Raw genomic sequence first — 14,507 nt, forward strand, 5'->3', positions numbered from 1 at the left:
TCTCTCTGGTGATCATAAGAACAGAGGAGAGTTGAGGATTTATGACAGTGAGGATGAGGTGAAGACTGTTTTGGCCGAGTACATTGCGGATGTGTCGGACGCGGCTGTGCAGGAGCATGGATTTTTTACCCTTGCTATATCTGGTGGTTCTCTCATTGACTTAATGGGGTATCTGTATCTTAATCTTTTTCATATAATGTTTCTATGATTTTATGCTTTGGTGTTAGGTTAAAAAGTTATTGGTTCAAACAGAAAACTCTTGCAACCTCCATATAACAAGACAGTGGATTGGACCAAGTGGTATATCTTTTGGGCTGACGAGTGTGTTGTGTCGAAAAGTCACGAGGATAGCTGTTTTAAGCATGCTAAAGATTTGTTTTTGTCTAAGGTTGGTCCTCGATTCAACTATCTTATGTTTTTACTGCTTCATTGGTGTTTATAAAGTTTGGTTTACTCTCTCAGACTCATTTGGAGGAGACTAATGCAAGCATTAAACTGTTCTATACTAAGTTACCTTCTTTTGTGACAACTTTTTAGAAGGGAAAACATAACAAAATAGGCAAACGGAATTAATTTTAACAAGATGACTGGTTTTGAGTAGGGATGGAAAATGGATTAGACTGTCAGTTCGACCCGTTTAGTCCATACATGGAAATGCTAGACCCATTTTATAGAATGGGAAATTCCCTAATTTTACTTAGGTCACTTCTTTCTGCAGTAGAGCATGTTAAGAATAGGATCTTACCCTGACAAGAGATGATTTTGATAACCGCTTGTTTGTCAGTGTGTTAAGACATACTTTAACTGAGGCATATATCGAATCTGATTTCATTTTTAATGGCTTAGATTCAACTTGGTATATTCTGTATCCAACTTAATTGTGTTTTGGGACTTTTTGCCGATTTCTTCCAATAAACTTCTCTGTACTACAGATCCACCCACATTCTGATTATACATAAATCTTAAAATCTTAAATGCCAACTTGATAATCTGATTCGGATGTTGTCAGCATTCTTAGTTTTCGTTGATCCTGCATTGAATTATCTCATGCTTACCTAGTCTTCACTTATCTTAAATTTTTTGGTTACTATAAATTGGATGAAGACCAAGAATTCAAACATGCATATACTTTGTGGGATCGCTTCTTGACAACTGTAGGTTCAGGCACAAAATATGTCCTGAGTCCTGCTGTTGTTGGTTGTGGTAACCGGTGTCGGTGTCGTATATTGAATCTTTAGACTTTTATTGAATCTTCGGTGGAGGGTATTATCTCTTAAGGTGCTGGGTTATCAAACTATTGACATCCATTATTTACCTGGTGCAATTACCAGTCCTTATGTTGGTTTGTTTTTTTACAGTTCTAACAAGATTGATTGATGATCACATTTTAAGAACACTTCAAATTGAAAACACCAATATTTTTCAAACCCCTCCTAGTACAGCCAGTTGGTTGTCAATTCTGCTTCCAATTCTGAGGACCCTATCAGTAAACAGTTATGCTTGAAGGTGTTGGTTTCAGTATTTTTTACTCCGGTAAGCCAATACCATATGAGTTCCCTAAACCAAATCACAGGATAGTTTCATTTAGTTGACTCCAAGACATTTTTGCTTGATCCAGATTTAAAGGATTCTCTGCCAATGCTGATTGACTTGCAAAAAACGTTTGTTTGGTTGAATTAGAGAGAACAGAGGCATGAGATGGTGAAAACGTGTTTGAACTATACAAAGGAGTTTATTTTGTATACGCTCAAGCAATAAATATTGAATAAATATAGAAGATACTTTTCATATTTAAATGAAATGACATGTCTATACAATAATTACACAGATCCCAATATATTTCCAACAGGTTCCAAGGAAAAAGCCTCTGTCAAATAACTTTTGGCCTGAAGATCTACAAGGCTTCACATGATGCTTTGCAATCAATTATATATGTCTTTCCACTTGTTTTTTATATAGACCAGCCAGAAAAGGAATATGATTTTTACTATAAACTTTTCAGAAAGCTTAATGTGACTTGTGAGATGTCAGTTGAATGATGAATAATTGAATATACTCAAGCTGTAGAATTAAAGAAACCCTGTATAGTTGGATCTTTAAAATGCAATAATCAGGCTTCAAGTTTATGTCTTTACTATTATCTTCTGTGCATTTGTGTTCATATTCTGTTCTGTCCCAACATTCATATTAAAGATATTGTACACTTGTATCTGATGTTAACTTGTACCTGCTTTGATTTTGTCATTAATTAATATATTAATTGGTTCCTCTGCTGATATGCTGATATGCTTGTTAAATCAACAGGTGCCTATAGTCCCCAGTCACGTGATTTCTATTAATGATTCTGTGTCAGCAGAAGAAGCTGCTGATGATTATGAGTTTGTCATCCGGCAGTTAGTGAGAACCCGAGTTATCAACGTGTCTGAGATTAGTGACTGCCCAAAATTTGATCTCATTCTGCTTGAACTGGGTACTGATGGACATGTTGCATCTTTATTTCCAAATCACCCAGCACTTGATGAAAGAGAAGAATGGGTAACTTTCATTATTGACTCTCCTATACCCCCACCTGAGAGAATCACATTCACTTTGCCTGTTATCAATTCTGCATCCAATGTAGCAGTGGTCGCAGCAGGTGAAAGCAAAGCAGATGCTGTACTGTTGGCAGTTGATGAGAGCGGACCCGATTGCCTGTCAATACCAGGAAGAATGGTCCAACCAGCTAACGGGAAGTTGGTGTGGTTTTTGGATAAGTTGGCTACCACAAAACTTGAAGACTCCGACTTGAACAATTGGTATATGAAGTCCCTAGCAGAAGTGTAAGTTTGTATGTAGTGTTAAGGGATTTGACACATGTTGATCTTGCACATTTATTTTGTTTTGGAGAGAAAGTCTGTTTTTTTTTTCTCCCCTTTTTATGCTCTCTACTAGGAGGTTGTTTGGAGAAGTATGGTATAATTTTTGTAAGCGGCCAATAAAAGCTGAGAGCATTATTCTAACTTCCTTCTTTCCTTCTAAATCCTCATTGGGTTATTAGTTATAATGATGGTGTCCTTTTTTTCCAATTATGGATACTTTTTCTTTTGGTGTTTGTGGCTATTGGTGCTAGTATTCACATGTCAAATCCTCTTGTATAGGAGTCTATTTACTTTGTTTGAATTTAAGTTTGTGTGAACACAACCGTGTACTAACAACGCAACATGTTCTAGGATTTTGATCCCAAGTTTTTCATGGAAGTGTGTCTTGAGTAAATGAGACGGTAAAAAAAAAATCAATTTGAAATCTGCACTGCCCAATTTCGATCCCAACGTCATCAATTTAGTGACTGCACGACGATATGGAATACAATTGTTATTCGAATCTCTTGAGGTTCACGAGTCAGAACATCTTTAGAAAAGAAAAATTTCTAGAGATTCATTATCACCATTAAAACTTCTAACAAAATTGTAACTATTCATGCCATCAACCATATTGAACTCTTCAACAGAATTTGAATGACATGTGTCTAACAAATTGGAACAGGCAAAAGTGAGATACAAAAACCTAAGAACTTAGTCTAAGGCAATATAATAACCTCTAGCAATAGAAACACATTTGAAGCAAATTAATAAATGAAACAGTTTTCTATACAAGAGAATTTCACTATGAGAAATGTAAGGTACAAAACTGGTGTTACTTGGTTATCACCTGGTTCAACGGCTCTAATATTGTTCGGTACTCTGTTTCTGTAATCGACTTTATGCCGTATGGATCAGGAGTAATGTCCTCTTCCATACCTTCAACTGGAGGATAGCCACGCACTCGACCAAGTATCCATTGATCTATAACCCCGCAATCAATTGCATACTTAATGCTATGCTCCAGGTATTCTTTATCAGTTATCAAATCCGGTTGAACAGTCAACATTCGCATGATAGCTGAAAAGATAATAAGAGAACTCATAAATAAGTGACTTACTTGTAGAGATGTTTCATCATGACAAAGACAGTTAAACTCAAGTGAATTGATGCTAGAAAGACGTCGCATTTCAAACGATTCTTCTCATAATGGTGGGAGACATGATTTCAACATTATTTCAGAGTGGTTTCTTTTATGTTTTTCAAATGGATTAATGAGAAAAAATCAAAAAAGTATTTTCAATATAATGTACCTGCAACAATGCCGTCTCCAGATGCCGACATGTCATGGGTGAAAGGGGTAATGGGGGCATCCTCCATCCCATGAACAGCACCATCAATCTCAGAAGTGTAGTAATGTATCTTGGAAGTTCCATTAGTCACAAACAAAACCTTAAGACTTTCGTGCCATAGTGGTGCAACCACTTCGGGTTCGTAATGGACAAACTTTGACCTGGCATTGTTTTTGGTGTCAAATTCTTCAGACGGTGTAATCCCGCATAAGAACTCTAGTTCTTGCTTAGTGACTTCAATGATGTCTGCAAGATTCCACACTTGCTGAATGAACGTCTTAGTTTCTTCCTGAGAGTGCCATAGTGGCATAGGAAGGTTTACATCATAGAAAACAACTGCTCCAAAATGCTTTGCGATCTTGATAGCTCGCAATGTCACGGATCTCATGTTACGATCAAGGAGGGAATGTGTGTTGAAGTAGAACATTTTTGCCTGCACGGGATGTTAATTAATACACTCTAGCATTGCGTAGTAAGCTAAACACTCAAGCCCCTAAAAGCAAAAAGACTAAGTAGAAGCATGAACTATGCAGAGAACCTAATATACAAGCAAACCAGTTGCGAGCTTTCACCAATCAGCATTACTTTTTCAAACAAATGGTTTATCGCATGGTACCAAAGCTTCTATGTCCAAGTTGTCCTAGGATTCAATCTTTGTTGTTGCTACGCGTTTAAATAAACGATAAATCTCAACAAAGAATAGGGTGCATCTAATAGTCTATGTTCTGTCAATGCTCAAACCTAGAGGACCATTGCATGAGAGGAATGATAAAAATTTAAGGCTAGAACCTATAAGCTACATAGAACAGTATTTACTTCTTTTAAATCCTTTTCGATAAAGAGTTTCAAGTTTCATACCTCTTTCAACACATCAATATTTATCTCTGACTTTGTCAAACAATCTTCAGCACAAGGTTTCACACAACTCAATTTAAGTTTCCTTTTACCAATCTTCATCACGGACACGCCTGTTGTTCTTTTACTATCAATACAAACCGATCGTGTTTGAACATTATTTACATTCATATGATACAGCATCGCTCGACCATAATCATCATCTGCAAGCTTTCCCATAAAAGCAACCTTGCCACCCAAACTTGCAAGAGCAATGGCAACACTACTGGCAGATCCCCCAGGAGCCCTAACAAATTTCTCAGGGCTCCATACAGCATCCTTCATTCTTTCATGGAGTTCATGATCTACAAGCCTATTGGCAGGCCTACCCGAAGGAACAAAAGCATACTGCGCAGCTCCAAAGCAACAAACAAGAGGAGGCCAGCCATACGTATAGCTAATGTCCTCTCCATCATCTTTAATCAGTTCCAAACCATCGTCGATCTCATCCTCCTTATTTTCAATAAAGAAGGGCTCATCTTGGTCATCAATTTCATCTTCAGCAACAACGTCTTTATCCTCTAATATCACATTCTCCTCCTTAGGTTTCCTTCGTTTCGAAACCTTTTTCTTTTCCTTAACTTCCTTCTCTTCTTCCAAACCAGCAGAACTAGATGCATCTATAAACCATATAAACATTTATAACTAACTAACACATAAGAAGCAAAAAGATAAAATCTCAGCATTGACGCAAAAGATAAAGAAATTCAACTACCTTTTTTCTTACTCTTTCGAGTTTTCTTCTTGGAACCATCACTAGACGAAGATAAACCTTCTTCAATAGAACCATTACCTTCATTTACCGACAAATCAATTCTCTCTTCAGGAGACTCAGCTATTGGTTTTTTCTTTGTCTTTGCCGTCACCTTCTTTGCAGTCACCTTCTTAGCTTTAGATGCTTTAGTTGCCTTCTTTTCAACCACAGGTTCATTTTCACTAGGTTCTTCTTCAACAGAGCCTAGTGAAGCTTTCTTCCTAGCCATTGCCACATAACCAGGTTTACACTGAACCCTAAGTTCCCCAAATTGCACTAGTTTTAAAGAAGCATAGCAATGAGACCAACTCAAATTGCACCTGCACAATTGCAAAAACAACACTTACAAATTACAATTCACTAGAAATTTACAGTAACATTCAAATTAAAATTCTTTCTTTTTAGAGCGAACCTGGGAAGTGGAAGAAACTGAGAAAAGGAAATACACGACATTGGAGAAGAGCTCGAATTACAAACAGAGGTTAGTTTTCTCTTTAGGCATCACACTCTAAAGGTTGACGCAGAAGAAGTGAAGGGTTTAACGATGACCAAAACGACAAGGGGTTTTAAAAGAGATAAGGGTCTTAGATAAAACGACATGTCGTTTTAGTATAGTTTTGGCATAACATGTGTTAAACTTCACATGCCTCTGTTAAAACCAACTATAAAGAAACACTGTCGTTTTTGGTCTAGTTTTATTTTTTTCTCAGGATTTTGCTCCTCTAACCCAATTATGAGAAAGGGTTGTTAATTAATCAGCTGATTGATATGGTAGCTTGAAAAAAAAGTGAATTACAAGGTGAATATGGTTTTACTTTGTGCTTCTAGTTATGCACCCCATGTGTTTGATAAAATGCCTCAATTGGTTCTAGATCTTGTTTCTTTTTCTTCTTTTTTTTTGCCTTTTTGGTGTTGTACCATGTTAGAAATAAGTTAAGCTTATGGAGTGCAATTTTATTAGCTATAATTTTCTTGGTTGCATTTAGTCATTCAATGGAATGGAATAGATTGACGCCTTATTGTTTTTAATTGCTTTTGCTTGAAGTTCCAATAGAAATTTGATTTCTGGAGAAATGTGAATTCTTTCTGATTTTTTTTTCTCTTGTGACTAATGGGTGATGTCTGTGAACCAACTGAAGAGGGTTAGGATATTGACTTCAATACACTTCTGTAAGCCTCTCTCAGATGAGTATACTTAAGTGCCTGGGCGTGCGCGGGAATCAGCTCTGTGCTGCCAGAAACTATCTTAAAGGTAATGTTAACTAAATGATCTTAAGGAGGCTGCTGTTTTGTGTATAACCCTGAAATTTCTATGATCTATTTAGGAATGTAAGTAAGATTGAACTGAAGTTTGTGGTCCACTTTCTGTGGTGATAGTTAACAGTTTTATGTTTGCGTCAGTGACGGGGCTTGCTTAAGGTATTTAGTTTTGATAAGGGAAAAATTAAGATGATGTATTTAGAGATTAAAATAACTGGTAGTTTTATTTGAAGATTATTTTTTGAACTTTTTGATATATAAAGTTACTTATTGAGTTATTGTTGTAACTAATCAGGTGAATATAATAGTATTTAAGATAGATTCATAATAAGATGATTAAACTATATTTTAATGTTTGTATTAACTACACATTTTTAAGGCCTTGTTTTATGGAGCTGGCTCTAGTTCAGTGAATTTACTTTCCCATTGTTTAAGGTTCTTAAACCCAAATATTCTCATCTATTGATACTCAGGGGTGAAGATATGGAGTGAAAGTAGTTTGTTTTCCTACAATGTCTTATATACCTATGCGATTATAAATAACTTCTTTCAGCTTTATAAGCCATAGACGTATATAAACTAGATTTTGTTTCGCCAAGGTTTCCAAATGAAAGATATAATCAATCTAGAAGAAAGTTTATTAGTGTTCATCAATTTTGGCATATTATCGACCAAAACATTTATAAACATGGTTTTTTATTTGCATTGCAGTGCTGGGTTTTTCCTCTTTTCACACAGCTCCAAACTCCTCTATTGAAATTCAAACTCAAGATGAAGAAGTAGTGATTGCTTTGGGAAGTAATGTAGGTGATAGACTACATAACTTCAAGGAAGCCTTGAAATTGATGAGGAAGTCAGGCATACACATCACAAGACATGCAAGTCTGTATGAGACAGCACCAGCGTATGTTACTGACCAACCTCGCTTCCTCAACTCTGCAGTAAGAGCGGATACGAAACTCGGGCCACATGAATTATTGGCTGCACTCAAACGAATCGAGAAGGATATGGGCCGTACTGATGGTATAAGGTATGGTCCAAGGCCAATTGACTTAGACATTTTGTTCTATGGTAAATTTAAAGTCAGATCTGATATTCTCACAGTACCTCACGAAAGAATTTGGGAACGACCGTTTGTCATGGCCCCTTTGATGGATTTGCTGGGAACAGCTATTGACAGTGATACAGTTGCTAGCTGGCATTCATTTTCAGGCCATTCTGGTGGACTAAATGCATTATGGGAAAAGTTAGGTGGAGAATCCCTTATTGGAGAGGAAGGTATGTATAGGGTAATGCCTGTTGCAAATGGCTTACTTGATTGGTCGCGAAGAACATTGGTCATGGGGATTCTTAATTTGACTCCAGATAGTTTCAGTGATGGAGGGAATTTTCAGTCTGTGAAGTCTGCTGTTTCGCAGGCACGGTTAATGATATCAGAGGGTGCTGATATAATTGATATTGGTGCTCAGTCTACTCGGCCAATGGCATCAAGGATCTCTGCCGAAGAAGAATTAGGTAGATTAATCCCTGTCCTGGAAGCTGTAATGTCAATACCTGAGGTAGAAGGAAAACTCATATCTGTGGATACTTTCTACTCTGAAGTTGCATTAGAAGCAGTACGTAAAGGGGCTCATATTATAAATGATGTATCTGCCGGAAAGTTAGATGCAAGTATGTTTAAGGTCATGGCAGAGCTTGATGTTCCTTATGTCGCAATGCACATGAGGGGTGACCCGAGTACAATGCAGGATAGTGAAAACCTGAAATATGATAATGTTTGCAAGGATATATCGTCGGAATTATACTCGCGGGTTAGAGAGGCAGAAATATCGGGAATCCCGGCATGGAGGATTATTATGGACCCTGGAATTGGATTCTCAAAGAAAACCGAAGACAATTTAGCGGCACTAACGGGAATACCTGATATTAGAGAAGAGATTTCAAAAAGAAGTTTGGCCATCTCTCATGCTCCTATACTAATTGGACCGTCAAGAAAGCGATTTTTAGGTGAAATTTGCTCTCGCCCTTCTGCGGTTGATAGAGATCCCGCTACCATTGCTTCTGTCACCGCAGGTGTGTTGTGTGGCGCAAATATTGTTCGAGTGCATAATGTTAAAGATAATCTAGATGCGGTGAAGCTTTGTGATGCAATTCTGAAACAAAAGAGTTCTCCCATAAAATTTAAACAGTGATTTCATCTTGCTATGGTTGAGTTGGCACTGTTTTTCTTCATATGCCTATGCTACCCTTCTAGTGGCTTCATTCAACAAATCTATTACTGTTCTTCTTTACCATGTCTCACTGCTACTCCAATGTCATATATAGAATTCTGTCATGCTGCCAGTGCAAGAGCAAAGAAGCGTGAAGTGCATTAAGATGATGGACACATGCAAAATGAGAATAAAGTTGACACTTCGTGTCATTCAATATTAAGCATACCATTTTTGATAAACTTTACGATCGTAGTTATTTCATTTCTTCCCATGTATTTGATTCACAAATAAGATTATATTCTAAGTTCCAACATTTCACTTGTAACTTATTGATTCACAGATTTTTGTCATATGCAAAATGCAACTACTGTTCAATCCTACTTATTATCGTTGAGTAGAATAAGGTCATTTTAATTTAAATACAAGGTAGCCCAATAATCAGATTCCCACTATATTAGGACTAAGGAGAATCAAATGCACGTTGTCTTTTTTTTCATTAGCACAAATTGTTTTTGGCATGTAGAGCAAACGATAACCACATATCAATGTTCATTGTTTTAATTTCTGAATTATCGACATTCAATGTTTTCTTCTTTTTTTTTTAGTTGTCAGCATTAAAACTATTACTAAGTGCCCATGATTAGGATGTATGTCTGTTTCTGCATTTGAAAAAAATTCAAATGGCTGTTGAAAGTTTTCAGCTTTCTGTCACCATGTGTTTGCAGTAATAAAATCATAAACAAGCTGATTATTTCCAAATCTTAATCTCTTTTAATACCATATCTTAATATTTGATTAGTGAAGATAGCTACCTCTGAACATATGGTTTATTCATTGGTCAGTTAAGAGCTGCTTAGCAGTTTGAGTGGTTTGGAGAAGTGAAAAGCCAAGGGCTTTTAAATGCTAATTGCTTCATCAAGAATGGCACTGCTAATTACCATCCGAAGCTGTTCATGGAATAATGCAAAGTCAGTTGATATTAAGATTATACTGAGTTCCGATCCAGAAATCTTCCCTTACATATAAAAGGGTCATTCACTCCAAAAGTTTGAAAATTATATTTAAGAAAAACTCTTCTGTAGCCTGAAATCTTATTGCTACCCATACCGCATAGGCAAAATTCTTCCTAAATGTAAAATATCACAAAACTATGACTATAGTAGTATTCTTCATATTTGCAATACAGCAGAATGGAGAGCTTTCGCAATACAAGGATGAAAATACATGATTTAATTTCACTCACAAGTACCCCTAGCTAGCCAGTTTCATAATCGGTAGGACTTAGTCTCGCCGCGCATCAGATTTATCCACATTACAGATGAGCTGAACAAATTAAAAAGTGCATCAGCTTCCATTACCAAATGCTCCTTCTGATTTATAAATAACAAGTTATTGGTCTCTGTTGAACAACCTTTTCTTTAGTCCTTGCCATAGAATCATCCTTGGTCTCAATTGCCAACAACCTCTGCTTCAGCCCTTGCCATAGGATCATCCTTAATCTCACTTTCCTCTTTCTCTCCTTCTCGCTCTTCGGCTACTTGCTTCCTGTGCAGTTCTTCAGCAGCCAGCATTGCAGCTTTGTTCTCTGCTTCCAGACGGCGCATGTCCTCCTCCTGTTGCTGCCGCTCAAACCAAGTATCCGCATCCGCCCAAACTGAAAATTGAAAAAATTCAGTCAAACACACAATAGAAATAATTGAACCAAGAAAGTTGAGACCATTTTACTTTCTATCTGCATATATAGCTTTAGAAATTAATCATCATCAAACTTGTATTTTCTTTTTAATCCTAAACAGTCCTACAACAACAGTGAAGAAGCAACCAAGACATCCCATACACAACGCACAAAACACATTTTTGTCTCTCCCCTCCGACCATCACGCCCTTTCATTACTTATATCACTTAATAACCAGGATTCATAAGCTGCATTGGTGTCAGTGTTGTCGATGGCAGAGGGCTAAATTCCCACCATACCAACCGCTCCGCTTTGAGGCGCTGTTATAGCTGACCATGGCGTCAAAACATGCAATATCGGCGAACCCAAAAACCGCCATGTATATCTGCCATAGCGGCTATTGCGCCACTATTTTATAACACTGATTGGTGTCCTCGCATAACTATTCAATTTTACCTAATAAATCTAATAGAAAATCAGCTTTATCAAACCCTGAATGAAAAACACAAAATACTCCATTCTAAGCAATTCTCCAATGCATCTATTCTAAAAAAAAAACTAATTTAATACTCAAAACCATACCTAAACACAAAATCAAAACACAGAATAACACAGATAAAAAGTAGAAGAGATTCGTTACTTGGTTGAGCAGCCCAGCCTTGTTCACCGCCCTTAATTTTTTCAGGAAGTGCGTAATTAACGGTGAGGACACGGCCGTAGAGTTCAGCACCGTCCATATTATCCATGGCGGAGGAAGCGTCTTCCCTTTCAAGAAAAGTGACGAAGCCGAAGGAGCGATGCTTCTGAGTGGCTTGGTCAAGAGGGGTCTTGACATCCTTAATATCTCCGAATGGTATGAACGCTGCGTGAAGGATGGATTCGTTGACCTCTTCGGCTAAACCTCCGACGTAGAGAGTGTTCTTTTGAACTCCTTGCATCATCGCCATGGTTGCTTTCGGTTACAGTTAGGGTTCTTCAACTCCAACCCAATATATCCAATGAACACCTCTTTGATCGAGCCTCTTTGTGTTTCGGAGTAGGGTTTAAGTTTGCGTTTCTTTTTAGTTTTTTTTTGTTTGGTTTAAAACAGTCTATTTTTCAAATTAAATTGCTCAAATATGCTAGTTTTAGGATAATGAAAGACAAAACAAAAACTCCTTCCTAAAAACGAGAGACTTTTTTTTCTCAATTTATATTTTATATTTTGAAAATTTTTAAAAACATTTATAATAAATAAATAAATAATTTATATTTAAATTAACTATTGATCAGATGTTTTGAAACGATGGAGAGACACTTATATGCAAAATAAACACTTTAAGAGATTTTGATATGATGGAGTGGTATTGACATGCAAAATTAATATTCCAACTTTCAAGTCAGTATTTAAGGGAGAATAATGAATTAAAATTGAAATTGAAATTGACGTGCACTCTATATATAGTGGAGAGGAAATAAAATATGTTATTTATTAGACCTGAATTGTAGAGAGTCGTTAGATATATCTGAAGTTTGGATCCTATGTACTTATCTACAGACTGCATGGTAGTTCTCGTGTGTTGGGAAAGTTCTTGAAGGATTGTATCTCATTTAGAATGGTCGGTTGGGGATCAATATTGTTGATCCAGAACAGTTGTCCTCCAAGCCCTTGTTTTTGCATAGTAAGGCGGGATTTGTCATATTAGTCTTGATGGTTGGTCGTTCTTTCATTTATCCTGGAAAAGCAAGAGTAAACATTTCAGTTTCTTGAAAATTCGCGTCTTTAATGTCCCGTACCTCAAACTTCTTTTTGGATGTATCCTTATTATGACCTTTGAGAATTGAAATACTTGAGTGTTACATGTGAGTGATTTGAAGCATTGATACAATCTATTTTCTTTTGCATGCTAGCATATGATTCTTTAAAAGGCAGTTCCATACTTTCTCTAAGTTATCTTGCTTAGTTTGTTGTTATATTTTTCTTTTGATATTTTGCTTCCCTGTTGATGGACTAAACTAGCAAATGTACCAGTAGTGACAAAGAAATAAAATAATTTGTCTCCATAGGGGTTGTAAGTTTAAAAAGGTGATAACAATGTGATTTAAAAGAAATAATTTGGGGAGTTCGATGGTGTTTTGGTAGGAAAACAAGAACGAGAAAATTAATGTACCAAAGTTCGATAATAAAAAGCAATTAGATCTTTATTTCGAATTCCCTAATTATACTTGTTGATGAATTGTGTATTAGATAAATTACAATTACGATATAATCTCACTGCGAATTAACAAGATCATTGTACTCAATTCCTTGGTGTACAACTCAATAATTTACACAATGATCCCTTAATTCCTTAGGTCAATTCGGAGTTAAATCATGCATTACTAAGTTCGTTAATTCACAAGTCACAACTTATAATTACTTATTCCTAGTTAATTACTAAGTTGAATAATTATCCTAGTTGAGATTGGTATTGATGAAGTTCATGTGCTTGCTGAATTTTCTTCTTCCCCATGCAAATTTTGTTGAGCCTAGCCTTTGAATCCACTATTTTACTCTTCACACCCTTGTTTTGCTAATGTTGCCATGTGTTGAACCCAACAACACCACCTTGTGTTTGAGCCTTTTCTATTAGGCCCAAAGCCTCATTTTCCAGGCTGCACACCCCATGTTTCGTGCACCCCTGCAGATTTAATTGTTTTTCTTTTATTTCTTGTTTTTATCATTCTTTTGCCAATTTTTGCTATGCACTTAATTCATGAACATGTATATTTTAATTCATGTTAAACTCATATATCATGGTTGAATTTTTTACTCAAATAACTCATTTTTTCAAAAAAAAAATCCCAAAATAACTCACATTTCAGATTAATTCCCAAACTACCATACTTTAAAAAAACATTAACACGTAGGTGCCAAATGAATTGGCGCCTACCTTTAAAGTTAAAGAGGAGGCGCTAATTGAACTGGCTACATCACATGGTGCTTCCAATCCAATTGGCGCCTGTGTGTAAAGAATGAGAGGAGACGCCAATTGGTTTGTCTCCTCTTTGTATTATGTAATTTTTTTTGTATAAATAGAGGTGTTGTGTGATTCATTTTTCCACATCTCTTTTCATTATATTGAAAACATGGTTCCTCTTCGTCGCCGTTATGGAAAAGAGATTTATTCGAGAGACAAGCCTCCGATGGAGATGCTCTTCTGGAACATCTGTTATTTTGAGCAACTATAGAGGGAGTTAGTTCGCTGGTTAGACAGAAACATACATGAAGGCGAAAAAATTAGAAGTATTAAGAGACTCGATGTCGTACGTGGATCGGTGTGAGTTAAAAATGATAAGGATGATAGGGAAGTGATGTTTGGACCGAATGATGTCAGTCTGATTGTTGTAATCAGTTAGAAGCACTACGTCAAATAAGGGAAAAGAGGGCGTTTATTTTGGCCTATAACAGCGCTTTTAAGCGCCCTCTAAAGTGGCGCTGGCATAGGTAAAGACATCGCTTTGTTTTCCTGGAGAAAGCGCTGTCTAAAGTGGCCACATTA

General features: G+C 36.6%; 4 protein-coding genes across 7 annotated transcripts in view; 2 read left to right on the forward strand and 2 right to left on the reverse strand.

Moving 5' to 3' along the window:
- LOC127119691 (probable 6-phosphogluconolactonase 1) overlaps positions 1 to 3,065 on the forward strand; it is a 3,904-nt gene extending 839 nt beyond the window's left edge. For all 3 annotated transcript variants that reach the window (XM_051049990.1, XM_051049991.1, XM_051049989.1), the window contains 3 exons: positions 1 to 168; positions 253 to 388; positions 2,305 to 3,065. The exon at positions 1 to 168 is cut by the window's left edge. In XM_051049990.1, the coding sequence (XP_050905947.1) occupies positions 1 to 168; positions 253 to 388; positions 2,305 to 2,823 (823 nt within the window). In that variant the 3' untranslated portion in view covers positions 2,824 to 3,065. The remainder of the gene's footprint in view (positions 169 to 252; positions 389 to 2,304) is intronic.
- A 323-nt stretch (positions 3,066 to 3,388) lies between these two features.
- On the reverse strand, positions 3,389 to 6,386 carry LOC127119689 (fructokinase-like 2, chloroplastic). Its single transcript, NM_001427383.1, has 5 exons — positions 6,250 to 6,386; positions 5,799 to 6,157; positions 5,048 to 5,703; positions 4,151 to 4,622; positions 3,389 to 3,917 (listed from the first exon to the last, which is right to left on the reverse strand). The coding sequence occupies exons 1-5, from the start codon at positions 6,288 to 6,290 to the stop codon at positions 3,673 to 3,675; spliced, it is 1,773 nt and encodes a 590-aa protein (NP_001414312.1). The 5' UTR covers positions 6,291 to 6,386; the 3' UTR covers positions 3,389 to 3,672.
- A 14-nt stretch (positions 6,387 to 6,400) lies between these two features.
- LOC127119690 (folate synthesis bifunctional protein, mitochondrial) lies at positions 6,401 to 9,690 on the forward strand. Its single transcript, NM_001427388.1, has 3 exons — positions 6,401 to 6,636; positions 6,977 to 7,089; positions 7,809 to 9,690. Exons 2-3 carry the CDS (start codon positions 7,023 to 7,025, stop codon positions 9,287 to 9,289), a joined length of 1,548 nt encoding a protein of 515 aa, NP_001414317.1. The 5' UTR covers positions 6,401 to 6,636; positions 6,977 to 7,022; the 3' UTR covers positions 9,290 to 9,690.
- A 579-nt stretch (positions 9,691 to 10,269) lies between these two features.
- Positions 10,270 to 12,064, reverse strand: LOC127119693 (uncharacterized). Of its 2 annotated transcripts, NM_001427387.1 has the most exons (3): positions 11,627 to 12,064; positions 10,722 to 10,964; positions 10,272 to 10,633 (listed from the first exon to the last, which is right to left on the reverse strand). In NM_001427387.1, the coding sequence occupies exons 1-2, from the start codon at positions 11,931 to 11,933 to the stop codon at positions 10,759 to 10,761; spliced, it is 513 nt and encodes a 170-aa protein (NP_001414316.1). In that variant the 5' UTR covers positions 11,934 to 12,064; the 3' UTR covers positions 10,272 to 10,633; positions 10,722 to 10,758. The 2 variants fall into 2 exon arrangements, with proteins under 2 accessions (NP_001414315.1, NP_001414316.1); NM_001427386.1 differs by having other exon boundaries at positions 10,270 to 10,964.
- Between the last annotated feature and the right edge of the window lie 2,443 nt (positions 12,065 to 14,507).

Source organism: Lathyrus oleraceus, chromosome 2, assembly GCF_024323335.1.
Source record: "Lathyrus oleraceus cultivar Zhongwan6 chromosome 2, CAAS_Psat_ZW6_1.0, whole genome shotgun sequence".
Classification (NCBI taxonomy): Eukaryota; Viridiplantae; Streptophyta; class Magnoliopsida; order Fabales; family Fabaceae; genus Lathyrus; species Lathyrus oleraceus.